The sequence below is a fragment of the Siphateles boraxobius genome, unplaced genomic scaffold (genome assembly GCF_051911475.1).
Source record: "Siphateles boraxobius isolate OS27281-9 unplaced genomic scaffold, OSU_SipBor_1 46, whole genome shotgun sequence".
Taxonomy (NCBI): domain Eukaryota; kingdom Metazoa; phylum Chordata; class Actinopteri; order Cypriniformes; family Leuciscidae; genus Siphateles; species Siphateles boraxobius.
In genome coordinates this window covers 10,084,371-10,109,564 of record NW_027509097.1, presented here as the reverse complement: position 1 = coordinate 10,109,564, position 25,194 = coordinate 10,084,371, and the positions used below count along the sequence as shown (strand labels likewise).

Here is a 25,194-nt window from a genome sequence, read left to right as displayed (position 1 = left end):
GTGGGTGCTCGAGCCCCGGAGCACCCACGGTATCTGTGCCTTTGCTGGCATATTTATGGGAAACACTGATATAGAAGTGTAGCAGGTGGCTACAGTGACGCTTTACACAATATTCTTAGCATAAAATAGAAACCATGTAAACTTGCCAGGAACACCAGAAGAATAAAAAAATACCACAAATGGTCATTCTGATAATCTCTGGTCTTCATATTTTTTATTTAAAAAAAAAAGTAAATGCATAATGTTTTTTTTTAGATCAAAATCATCAAGATTAACAATACAGCAAGTCAGTTGCTTAAATAATCCATTTGGATGGCTATAAGAGAACAAACTCCTGCATTGTTCTATTTTGGCTCTCAATGTCAGGAATGATGCAATGGTCTTTCAATAGTATAAAGTGTACATATTCACTCACTCCATCTATATCTGGCAGATCCAAGGATGTGGAAGGATAAGATTCTTCTCTGGAGACAAAAGAACAGAAGCCATACAACTGGGGCCTGATGCTTTCATGCAGTCATCAAACTCAAGAGTGGGATGACGCTCAGACCAGGGTCATAAGCAGTTATAGAATTTCTTGAGCAACTCAAAGTGCCAAGCCGCGTGCTGGCAAAACACGCCGAACATGGTTTATCATGGAAAGATTAGCTCAAAAGTGGAAGAACTGAGTCTGATGTCAAGAGAGAGCGTATCACTTTACTTAATGACACTTTAGAGAAAGCATTCATATTAAACAAAGCCCCCTTTAATAATAAATTGCACAACCGAAGATTGAAGGCGCCAGTCAAACGTTTCACATTTCCTTTTGTATTTATCAGTCTCTTCAAGAAATTAAATAAATCACAATCTCGCCTTGAGTGTTATTTTTGGGCTCTTCAAGTGGGTAGTCATAGGAAACTGCATGACTTAATTGTAAACAGTGAGGAATGTTGCATCGCCAGAGGGAAGCTTGTGTTACTGTAGCCATCTATCCAGACTTTCTTGCGAATTGTTTGTGGTCGAACTACAAGCTCGAATGTGTCCTCCGTTTGTTTTGTCGCATCATTTAATTAGCAACATCTGTTCTTCAAAACCATAACACCTACTGGCAAACCCTCTCTTCCAAAAGGTATGCTTATGAGCTGTGATTTACATACCAGTTTAGAAATCCGTCTTGACATCGAAGCAGCTGCCAATAATCAGGCAAAATTTTTGCTTCAGGACTATATTACACATGTAAGAATGTAATGAGATTAACACAGGTCCTAAAAACATGAAAAGGGTTTTAAAATGATTACAATATCTGAGAATAAGACTAATGCACTACTATAGAAAAATTAGCACATACTGTAAGACACTCCTACACTTGCATAAATCCATCTACCTGAAGCCAAAATGTCTATTTATAGCATTAAAAACTTTGTCAGTAATATTTATGAAAATGTTTAAAATATATTCAAATAGAAAACAATTTGTAATAGCATTTTACAATATTGCATTATGTAAAACCATTATTTGAATAAATGCAGCCTTGATGTGCATAGGAGTTATTTTAAAAACACAGTACATCCTCCCCATATTTAAGAACAAACAAGCACATTTATACGCATGGAGCACATCCAACATGTTCAACCTCATCATCTCATGCAAATGCAGCTCATCATAGTTAAATATGCAACGCCACAAAATATGGACGGATTGTATTTCAGTCTATTATATACAGTGACAATGAATCAACGGTTCAGCCTATAGTCACTGAGGAGATCTGCCCTGACACACAAGACTGTGATTGCTGTTGGCAAAACTGACCTGTTTTGCATAAACCTAAAACGACCATTTTATGAAGTCTTTAGCTACTGTAAGGCTGAATATTAACAAGTGTTCAAAGCATAAATAAATTAGCCACTGAAAAAGGGACATTACTAACCAAAAGAGATTTCCAAATGAACTATTGGTGATGCAACAGGAACAGCAAATTAAGCATCAGCCAAAGTTCATGAATCATCACATTTGAGCAGACTTGGAAAAACAAGGAGCCTAAAGAGACTGCTCTTCCTATTATAATAAAGCTGATGTATGCATTTGAATAATAGGCATTAAATGTATAAGCAGATTCAGTGTCTAAAATTCTAGGTAAACATACTAAGTTTTCCTTTGTTATTCATTAAAATTCACCACAGGTTTTGACAGATTCATAGCATAAGGTCTGAAAAACATACTATTGAAAAGATTTTAATAAATACCTATGCTTAAGATGAGAGAAGTAACAACCTTCTGTTTTAATTCTTACTTCAACTCACACAACAGAGGTCAAAGCTTCCAGTTTTGGGCATTGGGCCTGTAAACCGAGAAGCCAATTAGCTCAAAACAAGCGTGTTGTGATTGGCTGAACTTGACTTTTACCACATGATGTCAGTGTAATTATATCTAACACACTTGAAGGAGGGAATGTGTTTCCAAAAGCTCATCATGTACACAATACAAAATTTCATACTTAGCACTGAAAAGTTAAAGAGACATTAAAATAAAAGAGAAACAAAGTCAACTTTCTCTCCTTGAATATTACAACACACTCGTTTATCAAATATATCAAAAAAAGTTGTCTTTTAAAACTTTCATTCAAGTAGAAAGACATGTGTGAAGGAATAAAATGTTCTTTTGGTTATCTGATATGTTGATATTTCATTAGAAGCATATTATGCAGTTTTTGAAAGCAATTCTACAAAGAAATTTTTCTTCAGTTGGTGAAATAAGCAGAGATATTTGACAATCGGGTTCCCAGCTCCTTGTTTTCATTACATACACCTGTTTAATCATCCCATTTGTGTTGCCTGTCTAGACAGTGATTTAACTATAATAATATAAAAGATTTTAAAGAGTGAAGCACAGCCAGGAAAGAGAGAGTTCAATTGTAGAGGAGCACCTTCCAAACCCAAAAGATGCGTGTCTTCAAAATGACAGCAGTTCAAGTAAATCTCCTGAAAACACCTCTTAAATTAAAAACATAAAGGGAGACAAAACCCATTTGAGCACAGAAAATCCCAAACATTTTTCTAATGGGACAATAAGGGTTTATGCCATGAACCTGACTGTTGAAAGTGCCAGATGAGAGCGTTTCAGCATTTTCCTTTGTTTCCCCTAGGGTTCCTTTCACTCATCCGTCCCTTTGAGCCAGATGGACACTACGGCAGGGAGGGGTCATCAATGGCATAATCGGGGTCACATGTGAAGGACACCGTAATGGCATATCGTGTGCCCCAAACGACCTTCTCCACATGGTGGAGGTTCTCAGAACCGGATGAGAAAAAAGATACTCGACCTGCAGGAGATGAAAGGAGAGGGACAATGACAGAGAGAAACAAGAAAACAATTTTGAAGTGATATGTGGAAAAACTGCACATGAAGAATGCTAACATCAGGCTTAAGTCAATCAGTCAATCATGATGTTCAAACTCTAAGCAGTTTCTACAGATTTTCCCCCCTCATGATTACAAAGTACTGAATTTAAATGTTTGTGTTTGACAATTATCGTTGCATTTCATGTTGACCAGTAAATCTGAGCCTCACAGTTGGTGCTGGGATAATTACAAAAACATGCTAATTTTGCTTGGTTGGATTATTGAACTGCATTTCTAAGAAGCAGAAAGGAGACCTTTGCTAAACTTGATTTTTATGTAAATTACCTTAATTAATGTCTGCCTGGTACTGGCCTTTGATCATTATTGATCATGACAGTTTAACAGAATCTCATTACATGTTCATGTTTTTTGAAAAATCGACTTTTAAAAGTGGAAATGCATGTGTAAAATTCTATGAATAAATGCTGTATGTTCAACAGCACTGCTGGAGGAATATCCATAATGCAACATAGATCCTGTAAGCTGAAAGAAAGCCAGAGAAAATTGGAAGTATTAGGCGATGCAATTGGAATTCTGTAATGGAAAAGGATGGAAGGAAAACGCAATATATGCGAAAGTGGACAAAATGGTTAATAAAAACAAGCATGATTTAGGAGTGTCAAAGTATAACTTTGTAATCCAACATTTAACAGGGGATAAAACACAATCTAATAAAAGTAACTTAAAGATGACCATGCTTCCATCACTGAAAGGGTTTAAGTTGTTTTGTAAATTATTCCAAGCAACAGAAGCATTAGATTTAAAATCTTATTTTCGAAGATCAGTACGGACCTGAGGAACTTTGAGGTAAAACAGGTCATTTGAATGAAGATTATAGCAAGCATTTGTATTAGATAAGCTGAGAGACAAATAAGGGGTTACCTATAAATGAAATAATACCAATTCAAAATTGAGGATACAGAGATGGTAACTCAGACTTATCATATAAAATGTAATATAATACAACGTAAAGCACTGTGGAAAAACATTATCCAGAAGTTTTATAGAGCAGATCTCCATAGTCCAATAGTGGTAAAGAGGTTGCAGACACCAAATATTTCCTTGGAGTGAAAGAAAAAAAGTTCTGTTTCTGAAATAAATTAAAACAAATTAAGCTTAAAGGGTTAGTTCACCCAAAAATGAAAATTCTGTCAGTAATTACTCACCCTCATGTTGTTCCAACCCAGAAAGACTTTCGTTCATCTTCGGAATACAAATTAAGATATTTTTGATTAAATCTGAGAGCTGTCTCACTACTCCATAGGCTTCTATGTAATTGAATCTTGCCAGCCCAGAAATTTAGTAAAGACAATGTTCAAAATAATCCAAGTGACCACAGCGGCTCAACCATAAGTTTATCAAGTGACGAGAATTCTTCTTCTGTGTGGGCCTCTGATTGAGTAACAAAAATTAATAGCTGAATAAAGTTGTTATTTTTGTTGTTTTTGGCACACAAAAAAAGGGGTTGGAACAACATGAGGGTGAGTAATTACTGACAGAATTTTCACTTTTGGGAGAATTCACCCATTATCTTAAAAGATAAATGACTATCAAAAAGAATACTCAAGTACTTATAACTTGCAACACATTCTATTTTTGTTCCCTGGGACTGGGAGGATATAATATCAGAAAGATTCCTTGGTAGAGCTTTGGAATTTGAAAATATCATTAATTTGGTTTTATCTGTATTTAAAACCAGTTTAAGTTGACAGATGTATCTGTACAACATCAAACACTGATTGCAAGTATTGAAGTGCTTGTAAAGCACAACAATAAATGGCAGTATCATAAGCATAAAGATGATACCTAGCATTGGGAATGTTAGAAGTTATTACAAAGAAAATAAAATGGGTCCCAAAACATTGTGAAGCTTGTGGGACACCTTTTTTTTTTTCACAGAACACTGATACAGATGAGACTATTTACTCTGAGCCACAGGCCGGTTCTTTTTAGAGAATCAAACTGTATTTGTCACCGCTGAAAATGATTAAAAACGTCAGTGTAAGAATACTTCTTGCATAAATTGTTTTAAATCAGTTCTGTCAAAATGGGAAAATTGTTTTATAAATCAATACAGTTTATCTACATCTCATTATTGATTTTTGATTATTAATTGGACAAATTTCAATTAATTGATTCAGTTCATAAATTATTTTATTATGGTGCTATTATTGAGATTTACAGCAAGAGGAAACGAGTATTTTAAACTAGACACTTTCAATAAAAACATTCCTTCATTAAATGTTAGATTTCACAGTAAACCATTCAGGTTGAAGCTGGACGGATATTATTAAAAACCGCATGCTGCCTCCATGCTAATTAGCCAAATCTAATTCTGTACACTTCAACTGAAGATGCAAAAGGAGACATTTGCTAAACAGGAAATCTATGCAAATTACCTCCGTTGTGTCTGCTTTATTCTGACCCTCGTTGACCATTTTTGATTGCGAAAGTTACATTGTATCTCATTAAAATGTTGCAATGATGCTACACGTTTAAGAAAATGAAACGTTTCTGAAGAAAAGTGTATAATGCCATAAAACCTGCAAGATGCCTAAGGACATCTGGAGTATTAGGCTTGGAAATTTTAAATCCTGATTACAGTGTTTGCATGGAAATTAGAAGAGGAATGATATCAAGCAAGAGAGAAACTGGCTAAAAGCACCAGGTTCAGTGAATTGGAATTTTACAAATCAACAAATTAAGCATGAAAAGCTCAGAGAAGAGGACATGGTTTGTAAGCATGTTGTCATTTAACTTGGTTCACAGGGAAATAATAAAATGCCAATTACTTCAGAGTTTCTAATGATATGATTTGATTGTGTTTTCATGGAGAGAAGTTTAATAAGAAGTGAAAAGAATATTTTCCCCGCACCAATAAGAAAAAAAGCTACGCATGATCTAGTCTATTTTGGTTACGGTTAGGTCTATTCCAGAAACATTTTATCTCAATACAATGCAGAAATTGATGTGTGTGCATGTTGTCAGATATTATTCCTTCTTAAAATGTTTTTGAAGCTTAATAATGACAAATATCTCACAATTTCAAGGTCTTCTGCTTTTAAAAACAGTGTCCCTGTTTTTGCACATCAAAACACTGTCACACATCTTAAATTGCACCCAATTCATTTGGTAAGCCACCACAGATATAAACACACACAAACACACACACACACACACGCACACACGCACGCACGCACGCACGCGCACGCACACACACACACGCACACAAAAAGCCTTTATTTTTCCACCTGACAATAAAAATGCACCTGTTGCCTCCTTTAAACTCCTCAACTGGTTCTAACCGCACTCACTGGGTCAAGAGCACGTTGCTCCTCTGTGACTCAAATCAGGAGATGCAGCTGTGATCCCACAGGATTCATCCAGCGCCAGGCGTCAATTTTCCAAGTGCGCCAAAAATAAAGTGCTTTTTCCCCATCCAATCTCTTCTTAAAATATGACGTCATCTTTCACACTCTTCTTATGCCTGTATCAGCACCCCCCTTCTCATCTCACCTCTGTCCCCCTCACTTGTGTTCAGCACTGTGTATCTCAACAGGCCAATATCTTTACTCACATCCATCATGGAAGAGGGAGGTTGATTTTCAAACAGGCTGTAATTATAACTAGACTGACAGAGTTATCCATCAGAGTAATAATTACCGTAGTGAAGACCAGCGCTCATCAGCCACACCTGATGGATAATCAACGCACCAACAGAGCACACTGCTTCTGCCACCCAGTGAACAGGAACATGTTCCACCTGTAACATCTAACGCACTGCATCTCAATTCATTTAAAACTGGAGGCATGCATTCAAAAATGATCACCCTTGCTGGAGACAGAGCATGACGGGAGGGAGAAATCCAGAGCTAAAAACACTGGGGTCTGATGAATAATGCATTAAAATGGGTATTTTAAGCCTAGAACATCAGATCAGTGACACTGATGTTATATATATATATATACACACACACACATACAGGTCCTTCTCAAAAAATTAGCATATTGTGATAAAGTTCATTATTTTCCATAATGTAATGATAAAAATTAAACTTTCATATATTTTAGATTCATTGCACACCAACTGAAATATTTCAGGTCTTTTATTGTTTTAATACTGATTATTTTGGCATACAGCTCATGAAAACCCAAAATTCCTGTCTCAAAAAATGTTGTTAATTATACAAGTGTTTTTAATACAAAAAAAAAAGTCAACCTTCACATAATTATGTTCAGTTATGCACTCAATAGTCAATACTTGGTCGGGAATCCTTTTGCAGAAATGACTGCTTCAATGCGGCGTGGCATGGAGGCAATCAGCCTGTGGCACTGCTGAGGTGTTATGGAGGCCCAGGATGCTTCGATAGCGGCCTTAAGCTCATCCAGAGTGTTGGGTCTTGCGTCTCTCAACTTTCTCTTCTCAATATCCCACAGATTCTCTATGGGGTTCAGGTCAGGAGAGTTGGCAGGCCAATTGAGCACAGTAATACCATGGTCAGTAAACCATTTACCAGTGGGTTTGGCACTGTGAGCAGGTGCCAGGTCGTGCTGAAAAATGAAATCTTCATCTCCATAAAGCTTTTCAGCAGATGGAAGCATGAAGTGCTCCAAAATCTCCTGATAGCTAGCTGCATTGACCCTGCCCTTGATAAAACACAGTGGACCAACACCAGCAGCTGACATGGCATCCCAGACCATCACTGACTGTGGGTACTTGACACTGGACTTCAGGCATTTTGGCATTTCCTTCTCCCCAGTCTTCCTCCAGACTCTGGCACCTTGATTTACGAATGACATGCAAAACTGAGCAACAGTCCAGTGCTGCTTCTCTGTAGCCCAGGTCAGGCGCTTCTGCCGCTGTTTCTGGTTCAAAAGTGGCTTGACCTGGGGAATGCGGCACCTGTAGCCCATTTCCTGCTCACGCCTGTGCACGGTGGCTCTGGATGTTTCTACTCCAGACTCAGTCCACTGCTTCCGCAGGTCCCCCAAGGTCTGGAATCGGTCCTTCTCCACAATCTTCCTCAGGGTCCGGTCACCTCTTCTCGTTGTGCAGCGTTTTTTCCCACACTTTTTCCTTCCCACAGACTTCCCACTGAGGTGCCTTGACACAGCACTCTGGGAACAGCCTATTTGTTCAGAAATTTCTTTGTGTCTTACCCTCTTGCTTGAGGGTGTCAATGATGGCCTTCTGGACAGCAGTCAGGTCGGCAGTCTTACCCATGATTGCGGTTTTGAGTAATGAAACAGGCTGGGAGTTTTTAAAAGCCTCAGGAATCTTTTGCCGGTATATAGAGTTAATTAGTTGATTCAGATGATTAGGTTAATAGCTCGTTTAGAGACCCTTTTCATGATATGCTAATTTTTTGAGACAGGAATTTTGGGTTTTCATGAGCTGTATGCCAAAATCATCAGTATTAAAACAATAAAAGACCTGAAATATTTCAGTTGGTGTGCAATGAATCTAAAATATATGAAAGTTTAATTTTTATCATTACATTATGGAAAATAATGAACTTTATCACAATATGCTAATTTTTTGAGAAGGACCTGTATCTATACACACACATATATATAATCTTAATGTCAACATCTGGCAAAACAGGCGATTTATTTTTATTAATGCGTTTCACCACAATTTGCCAATAACACAGCTTACAAATCTAGATTAATGTTACTTTTTGTACAGTTTTCAGTGAAATGTCATCCATCAGAGCATCTGCCAGTTGCTTCAGAGATATTGGAGAGGGAATCTGCCTCAATCTTTTCTCTAAAACTGCTCACATTGGTTCAGTGATATTCAAGTCAGGTGATTAAGCTGGCCACAGCAGATGTTGAAGTTCATCTTGGTTCTCCAGCTGTCCAGGTTTTAGGATTATTAATGATTATATGATAATTACCACAAACTGTATATCAAAATGTAAACAAATAATGCCTGATCACTCACATAAACGCACACACATATTTATGTCAGCACCAGTACTGTTCTACAGGAAATAAAAACCACAAAATAGATATCTTTAATGTTTCTCTAAGACTTGATTGGAGATCTTAATGTCTCAAACTTTTCTCACATTTCTCACCTAATTCTCGTAAAAACTAAATTATCTGAGCTATATTCACATTCATTTAACAGGTCAGTATTGCGTTTTATCATTTGTTTCGGTTGTATTTCTCACAAGGAAGAAGAAAAATCGAAGACTGTTGAAACTTCTTGCATTTAAATTTTTTTTAATAAATAATCAAGTTGCAAGTTTAATTTAGCAAATGCGGTGAACTTATCTGCTCGGAAACAAATGATCACAAATTTTTAAATAAAGGTTACATAATACATGAACAATAAGTTGAACGCACAAATATCAGTTGACAAAACAAATCAATTCTTATTGATAAAAAATTCTCACCAATACTTGCTAAGGTAAAAATCAACTAGCTGTTCATAAATGCATTATATTACAATTAAATTAAATTTGTTTGTATTTTTTTTATTTAAAGAAAAGGTAAAGTACAGTGCATTTAGGGCTATACTTTTTCTGTAGTAGTTCTGTGTTGTTTGGACACAATCTTTCTTAGTGTTCGATGGTCCCCATTATTCGCTTTTGGTTTTCTCCAGAGCAAATCATGCCATGCTTTGTGTACAAAACTGTTACTCTTAAAATACCAAACAATAGGGCTGTTAAGATTGCAAATGCTCCTGCTAAATGATTATCCTTTTTAGAAGTCTGACAAATAACCCAATTTACCATCCACTTGGTAAAATGAACATAACTTATACAACAATATACAACCTAGAGTATATAGAGCCTGAAAAGATAATAGCAATCTTTGATTTTTCCCTGTAGCCTAAATTACATGAACCCTTTGATTGTTCACATTATTTTGTTCAACCCCTGTACATGCACAAACAAAAGCATTTCTCTTATCTGCAGTCACCTGCCATTTTCTATCACCTGCCATCAATCTTTAATGGGTTCAGAGAGCACTCCATGATCAAATGTCACGCTGCATGGCAAAACACCTCTCACCGGCCCAGTGGGGATATGTGGGGGCAGATTTTAAAGGAAGGAGCCTGACAGTTTCTATCATTATTGTATGACGCCACCGAGTGCACCTTGGAAAATAGCAAACAGTATCCACTCAAAAGTGACAGATTCTGATAAAGAGCTGAAAGGTAAATGAATTCACAGGCACGAGTCAAAATAAAAGCTTCTCCATGCAGACCAAATAATCAGGCAGCTATTCATGGACGCCGTCATCATGGGACATTATCAAAATGCCAGACTGAGAAAACAAAACAATTAGTCCATGCAAAAGATATGTAAAACATGTCATAAAGAGGTTTTGGAGTGTGGCTATAATCATTGCAATGGAGGAGCGAGCCTTAGTGAAATTTCATGGTGGCACGCAAAAAGTGATAATTATTGCTAATCTTTTCGCACTTCAATGCAACTGCAGAACCACTTACATGATTCAGTAAATGGAATCCAGTGTGCGAAAGAACCTCAGCGATTCCAATTTAATAACCTCAAAGTTTAAACACACTACCTGCAGTGTATCTTCATGACAGATTCATTATCAACTGGTTTTAGTACTTAACCTTCTACAGGAAGTACACTTATAGCTACTATAAGTTGCAATTCCCCCTCCCAATAGAATTCAAAGAATGGAAATTTACCATGTTATAACAAAACTGTCATTCTACATTGCACATTATATGCCACATTAGGCACAGTTGCCAGGCAGAGCGTGACTGATCTTAATTTAAGCAGACGTAACACCTTGTCTGGCAAGAGGTCATTTGAATACTCAGGAGCACAGAAATTAAATAGATTCCCAGAAAAAGCATTTATTTGAAATAGAATTATAAGTAAAATGATGCCATCAATTACCAGCCTATTTAACCTATTAATAAAAGTACAAATAATTCTTTTAAAAATATGTTAATTTTACCATGCCAAATTTACAACAGCCTCAGATCACAAATTGTTTTCCTGAGGTTTAAAAATACCATAGAAAAACAACTATCCTAACTAATATACATTTCAAGCATTGTTAAAAACCAGTAAACACTCAGTAACTAAAAAAGAACAACTAAAAAATGATCAATCTCACCAATCTCGACAACTGAACGAAGATACGATTGAAATAAAACTTTTTTTAAAAGATTTTCAGGTATTCAGGTACAGAAACTATAATCAAATGTAAAATAACACTGCACTTTATAAATAAAATATACATTACAAAAATAGTTTGAAAAGTTATTCAGTCAAGAACGAGTGAATTTTCTGTCTTTTGTTGTTTGATTAGTGTTATTATAGCGATGGCAGCAGGAATATTAGGCTGCTATCCCTTTAAGAGTAGTTATATATGCCTGCAGCACTGAAAACAGTGGCAAGTCATCTCGCATTTGAATGGTTTAAAATCACATTAAAATCACTTTTTCTGTACGCACGTTTTGGATGTGTAGAGCACATAAAACAGTTTGTGTGTAGTCTCACGCTTGAATGGTTTAAAATCACATTAAAATCACTTTCTTTGAGCGCGCTTTGGATGTGTGTGCAGCACAGAAAACAGCGTGCGAGTCACCTCGAGCTAAAATGGTTTAAAGTCATATTGAAATCCTCACAAAAGGAATCAATAAGAGAAATCGATTTTTTTATTTTATGACAAGAATCCGATTCCTGACTACAAGTCAACAATAATTAATATCTTAATTTTGGGGAATTTCTCATTAAACATGCATATACTGCAGATGCGGTGCATTAATTTGATTAATCAGCATATCATTTAATTAATCTTACCATAAATTCAATTTCATTTTAAAAAATCAACTGATAGCCTCAATTTAATCCTTATCTTGCTTGAACACATTTCATTACTTTCAAGCTTTTATACAAATCCCGATGATGTGTGTGATGTTGTGTGTATTTACCAGCCCGTGGCTCCACCGTTCTGTTGCTATTCGGGTCCATGAAGACAAACCGTCCGCCACCAAACTCCAAACCATAATCGGACAAGTAGAGCAAAGAAGTATAGTCAAAAGATCCATAAGTCTCCTGTTAAAAAAAATTCACATTTTAAACCCCATGAACATTTCTTTTCTGTAAAAATCTTTAAAAAAAAAAATCTCAGCATGAGCCTTAAGCACTTTAATAATTAATCTTAGTTGGATGGAGAGAACCAAATGGATCATGACGTGACATGGGGTTTTTAGTTGTCTTAAAACAAATCTAATCTCCGTTTGATTGACACATGTATTAATTCATTCATTTTTGATTGTTACAATTTTTTTAAATGTAGACAAGTAAAAATAAATATACAAGCATTTAAAAAAAAGCCCTCGAGTAAAAGCTAAGATTTCCTGGCTTAACGAAAAACAGTGTTAGAATTTAATGGCATCCCTGGGACTTTAAACTCTGCTCTGCTTTATGAGGGAAATCTCTTTAGTGATCCCAAACCACACAGGCGTCACTTCTCTGCATGTCGGATCACACTTTTAACTACTTTAATCTAATGTAGGGATTAAGACTGGCAGTATTCTGGCGATGACACGTTGTTTCCATTGGTTTTTCAGAGATGGATTTATTAGGAATATTCCACACAGCTACCGCAGAGGGAGTACATTCAGCATTTGAGACGCTTATTTGCTTTTATTATTCTACGGATGCCAAAATATCATCCCACAACCCATGTGGACAAACCCTACCAGCACAGCACATTATCACTTTGGCGTAATGCATTTTTGACTAAACACGAGATGATTAAAGTGAATTGTAAAATTGTATAAGCAAATGACAGATGATGAAGCAATGTGGACAATTACATTTCAAAAACAAACCAATAGGTGCAGCCACAAGCTACAACCTTCTGTTTATCTTTTTATCTGTTTATATTTTTTCCTCTCATGCAACATGAAGAAATCCAAAACACAAAAGCAATTTATCTTCAGTGTAAGCAGTTTATTCCACTGTGTTACAGCCAAGCACGTAAACCTTGCCTGCAAAGTGAAATGATCACTTTGATTAAAATCACCCTGATGGCCACATTCATAAACGCACAACCAACTCAGAGATCAAAGGTACTTCTAAAGACCAGACATAAATGAACTTGAACTCGTTTTTAAATCCCCTCAAGACCTAATTTCAACAGCTAGAAAGCTATGTAGGAGCATTACACAGTTTCAAAAATAAATCATGTCTTTTAAAGGCAATGTTGTTGCGATAAATGTTACGATTTTAACTCTGGCCAAATAAAGAATTCAGGTCCTAAACATGCTGTACCAAACATTGTTTTGGGTGCATATATTACTGAGCACTTCCATCTTTAAGCATGAGAAAAATCTGAAAATAGTCTCAAATATGCTAAAACCATAAGAGCCTGTGGCGTACCGCAAGTCCTGGCCCCTCCTGGGGCTTGTTATGCATGAGTATTTAGGAGTTCAAGCACGTAACACTAAAACCCTATTGGAATTGTTGTGATTTTCAAAGATCAACATTCTGCTTTAAAAGTGATCAGGCAGACTGTAGAGTCTTCAAACTTTGAGGGATGGTAGTACAAGTGTACCCAAAAGTCTATCAATCTTAAAAGAAAACTCAGAAATTCACGAAATTAGGTGAGCCTGTGGAAAAAATGATTCTAAAGAGGCATGCAAGCTTTTATGGAGATAGGAACTTAGGTGACACTAAGGTGACACTGTTAAAAAGGTTATAAAAAGGTTAAAATGCTATATTTCTATGGCAAATCACATGATATTGCTGAAAATTTTCGTGTCTTATTTACATAGAACATTCACAAAATTAGGTGAGCATATCCAACATACGATTCTAAAGAAGCATGCAAGCTTATGGAGTTTGGGCCATAGGTAGCGTCATAACTGTTAAAAAGCTTGAAAACTGGGAAAAAGCTGGGGGAAAAAACCTGATTAAAAGCTGATTAAAAATCATATATTTCCTAAGTAAATTACCTATATTGGCTGTAAATAGTCTCTTCCATCTATGATCTAGTACGGTAGTTACAGGCTTAAAACATAATACCTTTTTTACGCATGTTTCCTAAAGCCCTTAAAGCGATTGAATCCTGATAACTATATAGCTGAAAGCAGAAGTTGTGTTAAATTGGGCAATTTAGCCCGCTCTTAAATAATACTATTTTTATGTTGCCAGTTTGGTTTTGAAATATTTTTTGTTAACGTTTCAAGTCAGTCTTTTAGAAAGCATCAATGTCTCATCAATCAGCATGTTTCAGTGCAAATCAATAAATGAACAGTACAGTGTGTGATTCATTGTTCCCTGTGATTGTGATTCATGTATAGAATACATCTGTGCAGCATTAAAAGTCTGTGTAAACACAAAGTATAGTTGCCACTTTAATATCAAATTCAACTATTATATAAATGGTTCATTAAGCCGAGCACCACCGGGCTGTGGGGATCTCCCATACGCCAGTAAATTGGGGTTGAGTGCCAATTAATTTCATATCTGTAATAATTAGCTGACGCGTGGCTACATCATGAATATAATATTAATGTACTTCCATTATTCATATCCAAATCCCTTTGTGTTTGCTATAAATACTTGTCTAGGAAGGCAAATCTTTAAAGTTCTGCTTTATTTCAAGTCACTGAACTAATTTGATGTGAAACATTATTTATTTATAGATGTCAACTTTGTAATAATATGGCCTATTAAAACTAGCTCAAAACATCTGAGTCCTTGCGCATGGAGATATTTTTGGTCCATGTTCTGAGAGAACCAATGTGATTGGCAGTATCAGAACACTGGTCATAGAGTAAACATTACGAGTTCTTTCACATTCCTAGGATATGATTTAAAACTAGACGTTAAACGTTTTCTTGGATGTGCCAGTTACCTTATCGATATGTGGGTGCCAGTACTCATCATGAGTGGTTTTGGCAGAGGTGCTGTTGATGCAAGAGAAGAAGGTGGGCTTGGTGAGGTACATCTGTTTGAAGTCCAGACCAAACGTCTCAGCTATCACCTTTTGAATTCGGCCACGAACATCCCTGGTTTAAAACAGAGCACATAAAAATTCTTTATATAGTTGCCATCAGCTTGTTGTACTTTTATCCATCCATATCCATAATAGGCATTACAAAAACCACAGATTTTCTAAACAACTAGTTGGTGGGCAAACTATTTTTAACTTGACACATTGTCGTAAAAATGCTAATGGTTTAAAACCTACATGAATCACAATGCAATGATCAAAAATGTTTCTCTCCAGGTGTATAGTTAAAGTGACAATGACAAAGCTAAAAAGAAAAAAAGCACACACAATAAATATTAATTTCAAAATCAAGCAAAATATAAAAAATACAATTCAATAAAATAAAAAAACAATAAAATAAAATAGACCAAAGTTGGACTCATCCAATATTTAAGAACTGAATGATTTGCGTTAATAGATTTTGTCAAAAGAAATGCTTCAAACATTTCCACATCACTCACTTGTATAGTTCAAAATCTTCTTCTGTAAAAACATCCCTTATCTCATTCTTAAAATATCTGTGGATGAAAAAGCATATGGATTGATATGAAATAAAAATAAAGACCAATATCAAACTCACCTCCTTAAACATTTGTAGGATGGCAGCCATTTAAATACATAAATACTGCCGATTGCAATCAAATTGCAAGCATCAATAGATACACACATAGAGGACCAAAATGTCACAAGCGTGCCAACACATGCCAGCTGTACAAGTTAACTGCCAGCACAGTACCAGCCTGTGTGTGGGCACCAAAGTGTAAACCTAATAAAAAAACATGAGGAAAATCTCCAGGTGTAAGAGATGAAGACACAATCTTTCATTCCCATCATTGCCGCCATTGATTTCTGTTCAGCTCCTTTGGCCTAGGGGTATACTTTGAAGTGTACATGAAACGCACCTCGAGAAATCTGATAGAGCTGTGATTTGGACAGCTGTCGTTGGAGTTCAATTGTAGACGACTTCTTGTTAGATGCCGTATAGATCCACACGGAATACTCACCTATAGATATTAACAAACTGCTTTCCCATCGACAGCGCCCCAGAGTGAAGATCCAGGATGGAGGCCTGTACACAACAAAAATGAACAGAACAAAGACAGGGGAAACAGTCAATATTTGACAAAAAAGCCCAGCTTTCCCTAGTGTCTCTGGGTCTGACTCAACTCCAAAGACAACCACTGAGGGCTTGCAACTACCGAGTGCTGGACCGTACCGCTGAGGTTGTTGTTATTCATGCTTCATCATAAGGTCAAACAGATGGACTCCTCTCAGCCCTGGTATTCCCTGCTCTATGTCTCCGCACACATCATAAATCATCATGATGGGGCTGATCTGCTCTTAAAATCTCAGCAGGACCCTCTGTTATAACCTCTTTTAGTTCACTGGTTACACTCTATAAAAGGCCTCTTTGCCTGGTGAGATCCAAGACTAGGTTTCTACCTGAAAAGTTCATTTTATATAACATTATACAGGTATCAGATATTCTCTGTGTAATCCACTGGAGTTAAAATAAAGTGAACAGCTCATAAAAGTAATCCGCGGTCCTTCCATAAGAGGGGTTCGAAAGTCACCACAAATGAACATGCTTCAATTTTGCATTTTTCTACACATGAAATGTATAATTACAAATTATATTATAAGTATAACAATGGGTAAAAGGCTTGAACATCAACATTCAAAAGTTTGGGATGCTACGATTTATTTTAAAGAAATGCATACTTTTATTAAATTGACAGAAAGTGACAGTAAAGACATTAATACAAACGATTTATCTTTCAAATAAATGCTGTTTCTTGTGCTTTCCATTCATAAAAGCATCCCGAAAAAAAGTACCATGGTTTCCACGAAAATATTAGTCACATTATTAGTCAATCAGCATATTAGAATGATTTCTAAAGGATTATGTGACAATGAAGACTGAATTAATGGCTGCTAAAAATTCAGCTTTGCCATCAAATTCATTTTAAAATAGAAAAAAAAGTTTGTAATAATATTTCACAATGTCACTGTTTTTAACAAGTTCAACGCCACTCCATGCCCTTATAGCAGAAACATCATCAACAAATCACTTAAGGAAAACAAATCAAACTCTAGCTGCTTAACTATTTCACATATAATGATCTTATATTCACTCTAAATTGTTTCTGGTGCATTATTTTACAACATGGTCCAGGTCTCGACACCACGTGTACTTTCTACTAATCTTTTTAGTATTTTACCATTAAAAAAACAGAGTGATGAACTGGTGAGTTGAGCTTAATCCATTACGAATGTAAAATGCGATATCACCACTGGCAATGTCACACGCTGTTCCCATCAAACATACAATAGTTGCTTCCAGAATCTTCCACCCACTGAATGTGAATTCTCAAATGCACTCTCAATGAAACCGCTTTCCTGTAAAAACTCAATCATGCCAAACAATATGGTGCCATCATAATGGAAAAGAAGTTTGCTTTTAAATTCCAGCTGAAGTCACAACCATAGTGTGCACTGCCCTCTTGTGTTCTCAAGCAGCTGCTTCCTTAAAAGACCAACATGCAGCAATTTTTAAACAGGGATGCAAGCATATGAAGAGTTTCTACTCACACCACCATCTGAGCCAGCAAGTGACAACCCCCGCTCAGCTAACCTGTGGAATTAGAGGAAACACACATGTATTTATAGATGTACACTTCCATTCAAAAGTTTGGAGTTAAGATTTTTTTTTCTTTTCGTTTTTTAAGGAGGACATATTCAATTGATAAAAAAGACAGCAAAGACATTTTTAAAGAGCCGTTCACACCAATAACGATAACTATAAATATAACGCTAACTATTAGCATCCACACCACCGGACAATATCATTCTGTTTATTATAAGCCCGCTGCAGTTTTGTCGTTTGACACTTTAAATTACCGAGCTCTTTAAAGCAGGATGGATTCTGATTGGCTGTCAGTGTTTTTATCGTTCATCAGCTGGAAAAAAATCATTCTGAAAGTGTTTCCAACTACATAGTTTCTTGGTGCCGTTATCTTTGTGGTGTAGACTCTGCTATTCTTTTATATCTAGAATGATTTTAGACATATATTTTTATCATTGTAGTTATCATCCTTGGTGTGAACACGCCTTAATGTTATAAAAGATTTCCATTTCAAATAAATGCTGTTCTTTTGAACTTTCAATACACTTTCAGTATCACGGTTTCCACAAAAATTGTGAATGAAAAATATTAGAATGATTTCTGAAGGATCATTTGACACTGAAGACTGGAGTAATTATGCGGAAAATTCAGCTTTGCCATTACAGAAATATATAAAACCCCTAAAGGAACATAGTGATGAAAAAAATTAGATGGGAGGAATTATATGTAAATGCATTTGCATTGTTTTTACAATGTACCACCAAACAACTTTCCATTGATTCGCAAAACTTACGTTTGAAAAAAAAAAATTAAGTAATTTTTTGAGGGAACAAACTTTTTCCGAGGGAATGCAAAGATTTTGGAAGCAAACAAAATTTCTCGGGGAAACGCAAACATTTTTCCAGCACATTGTCCCTTTAGGGGCTTGGTAAAAATACACTACATTTTAAAATATATAAAAATAATATTTCACAATATTACAGTTTTTCCAAATAAATGCAGCCTTGTTGAGCATAACAGACTTCTTTCAAAAACATTAAAGATTCTTCCAGATCCCAAGCTATTGAAAGATAGTGTATATATTTTGTGAATGTGTACCTTCTTAGCTTCTGTGCCTCCTCCAAAGTCACAACACTGTCTGAAATAGCTCTGCCGCATTTTGTTGGGGTGCAACCTGAGGACGGAATGCATAAGCAGTTCATATCGATTCATTAATTATGACACCAATTAAAGTAACTGGCTCTACGCCTCTGCCAAATTTTCTCTTCAAACTGCATATTCAATGACACATTCAGCGAGGCAGCTTGCCTTGCAAAATGTACTGCATAATGACTCTGTTTATTCCCAGCATCCTCTCAGAGAGGAAGCGCTTTTGGTCAGGCAACATTCACAGTGGAGTGTTCAATTTACAATAAGGCCCTAAGTCCAATCAAATTCCACAGTATACAGTACTTTGGCATAGATTCATATGTCACTTGGTAGAATCCAGTGAGAATTCGTACTCACTGGAGGAATTTGTAAGACCTACCAGCAGAGTTTATTTCCGCCCGTCTTAAATAGAGTGGTATGAACTAGAGCCAAGGGAATGCTTGTTAATCCCAGTGCATGCTTTGTTCGTGAAGTGCACATCTTTTTGAAGCTGGTGTGAGGTTTGGTAATGAGTCCTATGTGGGAGGCTTCAGACTGTCAATCACAGCTCTGGCTCCTCAACAAATATCTACCTTCCTGATTTACACCGATGGAATGCACAGGTGCTGGCTTTGTTCAAGCAAAGCTTTCTAGACCTAGAAGTTGTTTGGGAGCAGGTTTCCTCCGATACAGCAATGCACATTAGTTCAAAGTATTTTCATAAACTTTTGGAAATAACTGCGCCCAAGAGTAAAAAAAAAAAAACAGTCTAAGTTAAATACTTTAACTTTTTACCCCTCTTGATTTTTATGCTAACTGGGCACTTTTTAGATACACCTTGCTTGTATCGGGATGGACCGCCTTTTGCCTTCAGAACTGACTTAAATCGTTTTGGCATAAATTCAACAAGGTGGAGGAAACTTCAGAGATTTTGGTCCATACTGACATGAAAGCATCACGCAGTTGATGTAGATTTGTCATCTGTACATCCATGACGCAAGTCTCCCATTCCACTTCATCCCAAAAGTGCTCTATTGGACTGAGATCTGGTGACTGTGGAGGCCATTTGAGTATAGTGAACTCAGTCATGTTCAAGAAACCAGTTTGAGATGATCTGAACTGTGTGACGGGTGACGGCGTGTTATCCTGCTGGAAGTAGCCATCAGTAGATGGGTACACTGTGGTCATAAAGGGATGGACATGGTCAGCAACAAAACTCAAGTAGGGTGTGGTGTTTAAACGAAGATCAGTTACTAAGAAGGGACACAAAGTGTGCCGTGAAAATATCCCCCACAACATCCTGAACAGTTGATACAAGGCAGGATGGCTCCATGCTTTCATGTTGTTTAATCCAACTTCTGACCCCATCATCTGAATATCGCAGAAGAAATCAAGACTTATCAGACCAGGCAATGCTTCTTCAGTCTTCCATTTTAGTTCAGTTTTTTCTGACAGCACTCTTAATTTTAGTGAGGCCATGTAAACAGTAGCCTCAGTTTCCTGTTCTTAGCTGACAGGAGTGGCACACCCGGTGTGTCTTCTGCTGCTATAGTCCTTCTGCTTCAAGGATGGAAGTGTTCTGTGTTCAGAGATGCTCTTCTGCAGTCCTCAGTTAACGAGTTGAGTTACTGTTGCCTTTCTGTCAGCTCGAACCAGTCTGGCTATTCTCCTCTGACATCAACAAGGCATTTTCCCCTGACAGAACTGCCGCTACCAGGATATTTTGATCCTTTTTTGGACCATTCTCTGTAAACCCTTGAGATGGTTGTGCACGAAACCCCAGCAGATAAGCAGTTTCTATACTCAGACCAGCCCGACTGACACCAACAACCATGCTATGTTCAAAGTCACTTAAATCACCTTTCTTTCCGATTCTGATGCTCAGATTGAACTTCAGCATATCGCCTTGACCATGTTAACATGCCTAAATGCTTTGTTACATTGCTGCCATGTGATTGGCTGATTAGATATTTGCATTAACAAGGAGTTGAACAAGAGTACCTAATAAAGCAGACAGTGAGTTTATAGTACAATTTCATACATGTATACATATATATATATATATATACACACACACACAGTAGGCTCTCTCACAAAAGTGAGTACACCCCTCACATTTCAAAAAACATTTCAGTATATCTTCACAAGGGACAATACTATAAAAATGAAACTTGGATATATTTTAGAGTAGTCAATGTGCTGCTTGTATAGCAGTATATATTTACTGTCCTCTGAAAATAACAACATACAGCCATTATTGTCAAAATAGCTGCCAGCAAAAGTGAGTACACCTTAAGTGATGATAGCTGTACGTCGTTTAACCATGCAAAGCCACATGTCCTATTTAACATGTTCATGTTTTTGACTGCTTGACAAGACCATTCAAATGTGTGTATCTTGTATTAGAGCAGTTACAATTTGTGCTTGGAGTACAATTCTCTCATACTGACCACTGATGTTCAACATGGCACCTCATGGCAAAGAACTCTCTAAGGATTTGAGAATTAGAATTGTTGCTCTCCACAAAGATGGCCTAGGCTATAAGAAGATTGGTAACACCCTGAAACTGAGTTACAGTACAGGCCAGGGTCATACAGAGGTTTTCCAAGACGGGTTCCACTTGGAACAGGCCTCACAAGGGTCAATCAAAGAAGTTGAGTCCTCGTGCTGTGTGTCAGGTGCAGAAGCTGGCTTAAAGAAAACAGACACATGAGTGCTGCCAGCATTGCTTACAGAGGTTGCAGAAGCGGAAGGTCAGCTTGTCAGTGATCAGACCATACGCCGCACACTGCAACAAGTCGATTTGCATGGCCGTCGTCCCAGAAGGAAGCCTCTTCTGAAGCTGGCTCACAAGAAAGCCAGCAAACAGTTTGCTGAAAGCAACCTGTCCAAGAGCATGAATTACTGGAACCATGTCCTGTGGTCTGATGAGACTAGGATAAACTTGTTTGGCTCAGATGGTGTCCAGAATATGTGGCGATGCCCTGGTGAGGAGTACCGAGAAAATAGTGTCTTGCCCTTGGTCTGGGGCTTTATGAGTGCTGCTGGTACTGGGGAGCTGTGCTTCATTGAGGGAAGGCTGGATTCCAACATGTAGTGTGACATTCTGAAGCAGAACATGATGCCCTCCCTTCAGAAACTGGGCCGAACAGCATGATAACGACCCCAAACACACCGCCATGATGACAACTGCCTTGCTGAGGAAGCTGAATGTGATGGAGTGGCCAAGTATGTCTCCAGACCTGAACCCTATTGAGCACCTGTGGTGTTCCTCAAGCGGAAGGTGGAGAGGCGTCATGCGTCTAACATCCAGCAGCTCTGTGACATCATTATGGAGTGGAAGAGGATCCCAGCAACAACCTGTGCAGCTCTGATGAATTCCATGCCCAGGAGGATTAAGGCAGTGCTAGATAATAATGGTGCTCACACAAAATATTGACACTTTGGACACAGTTTTGACATGTTCACTTACCGTGCGTTCACACCGCGCCGGCGAGAGCGGCAAATTTCACTCTCTCCGCCCTGCCAGCGACGCCATGGAAAGATTTGTGGACGCTCTGATGTAGATTGAATGCTTTGTCTTTTTTAAAACTTTATTTTAAGGGGCCGCAAAACAAACAAGCATGTCAATCATTATTTTTGCAGAAAATTGATCGTTGGAGAGAACTTAAGAATAATAGTGACATGTTTGCTAATGAAATAAACCAATTAAAAGCACTTCTACATTTCGATTGGCTGACGCCAAACCGCGTCATAGCTCATTACCATAAAGTTGACCTGGTTTCAACTCTCCTCGTTGCTCTCACCGTCCAAGACACGCCACCCTCGCCGGAGATCGCCGCCGGCTGTCATTGAAAATTAATGACTTCCAGCAGCGGTGTGAACGCACAGTTAGGGACTACTCACTTTTGTTTGAAGCTTTTTTGACAATAATGGCTGTGTTGAGTTATTTTCAGAGGACAGTAAATATATATACTGCTATATACACACTGTGTGTGTGTGTGTGTGTGTGTGTGTGTGTGTGTGTGTGTGTGTGTGTGTGTGTGTGTGTGTGTGTGTGTGTGTGTAATACTCAATATTTCTTATATTTTCTCTACAAAAGTAACAATACATGTAAATGCATTTTAAATGTCACAGTTGAAAACTATAAAAAATACTTGCATGGTAGCAAAATTAAATATAGATTGGATAAGTTAAGTATACAAAAGACCTCTTCCAGTTCAATATGCAAACAATCACAATAACATAAATGGTTGGAAGGTATGGACACATTCGATCTGTGTTGTTAATAACTTTGCTCAAGAAGGGAAAAAAGTTAAATGACCATTTAAGTATTATAACTGTCATTTGACTTTTTATTCCTCATAATTTATATATTATAAATATTACTTATTTATAATATATAAAATTCTATTTTCTCAAAAGAAAAAAGCAACTTAAAAAAAACATACTAGCCAAGTAGCAAAAGAATTGTAATAAAATATGAATACAAATAGAGAAAGACTTTGACAGTACTATGTAGCATAGGCCGAGATAAAAATATAAAAAGACCAATTACAGTTCAATATCCAAATTTCACAATAACATCATTCATCGTTATTGCATGTTAAATTTATAAAACCCAGAAATGCACACCAAAACTAAACCTGAAATTTCCAATAAAGTTTGCAATGTAGTCTGCACTTTTAGGCGATGAAGCTCAGTCAACGGAATAAGAACCACCAACATACCTGGGAATAGCTTGTGCTTCTTGTAGTCTTCAGAGCAGTCCACTGTGAACACTCTGGGCTGAGTGAGGATTTCACCTCTTGACACCAAAGTGTGTGTAAAGTCATCAGTCCATGTGAAATACACCAGGCTCACTAGTGCAGTGACTCCTCTATCAGCAGCAACAGCGTGGACCAGTTACCTCTCCATGAAGAGGCCTGTCTCTGCGCATTTCCCCTGAATAAACATACCATATAAGTTCAGCCTAAGAACACACGGGGCTATGATGACCTGTCTGTCAGGTGTGCATTTCTTTCATCCATTCATTTGACTGTCAGACAGCACAACGAAAGGAACATGAGAAATGCATTTATTGTGCATGTAAACAAGGATTTTAAGCAACATCATTCATCGTTTGCTGCAAGACAAAGTCAATGTGAGCTCATAAAGTTTCCGAAATTGAAAATCATTAACGTTACCTCTTAATTTTCTTTTCAATGGCGCTACTTTCTGGATTTTTACTGATTACTCGTCGTTGTACAGTCATGTTTAATACATATACCTGTCTGCGTGCATCAACATAACACGTGTATGGTTTTTTTTCACTCAATGTTTGTCTACTCTACTGAACTGCCCCATACAAGTTCAGAGCAGGTTCAGAGTGGAAGCGCCCGGAAGGACGTCGTCAAACACTGAACGTTTATAGTGTCAAAATAAAAGTCTACCATGTTTACGGTACACAGTTTGGATGGCACGTTTTTGTATAGTGTGACGGAATTTAAGTTATTTATATGATTCGAATAAATAAATCTATGTTCGAAGCTTAAAAAAAGGAAAAATTAAACAACGAATTATTTTAGACCTAATGCAGTTTAAGTCATAGACTGTAAACCTGAGGGTAGCTTTTTTTTCTCTTTTCAAAATAAAGGTTTACCATCTTCTACGTTCTTAATATCGTTGTTTATATCGGTTCTGTTAAAATCTGAGTTAATTTTACCATTTCAACAGGCTGCCAAAGGTACTAAACCCAACCTGATCAAATTGTAATGTTATTATATGGTTCATTCAAATAAACTGTAATATGGAATAAGAGAACTTAAGGTTGTTCAGTTGTTATTTTATTATAATTGTGATCATTTCTTTAGTGTAATTTTTTTTTCGTTCCCATCAGTTCTGTCAGCCATAAATATTTTAGCAAGAAATACAAAATAATACATTAACCCTTTAAAAAATGGAACTTAAAAGTATTCTGCTTTAAGCTTTTATATCGTTATCAAATTTAGCAATCGCTAGTTTGATTTTAAACAGTCACACTGTTTAAACACAACTTACTAAAAAAGGTTTTCCAGT

At 37.0% G+C, this 25,194-nt stretch overlaps 1 protein-coding gene across 1 annotated transcript; it reads right to left on the bottom strand.

Moving 5' to 3' along the window:
• Positions 1-189: 189 nt before the first annotated feature.
• Positions 190-24,500, bottom strand: ogfod3 (2-oxoglutarate and iron dependent oxygenase domain containing 3). The gene is given in 10 exon segments (XM_077200729.1): positions 190-3,298; positions 12,310-12,433; positions 15,246-15,399; positions 15,845-15,901; positions 16,388-16,452; positions 17,976-18,018; positions 19,108-19,183; positions 23,868-24,015; positions 24,018-24,081; positions 24,324-24,500. Coding segments are annotated over 10 exon segments (936 nt in total). The 5' UTR covers positions 24,392-24,500; the 3' UTR covers positions 190-3,161.
• Positions 24,501-25,194: the final 694 nt, after the last annotated feature.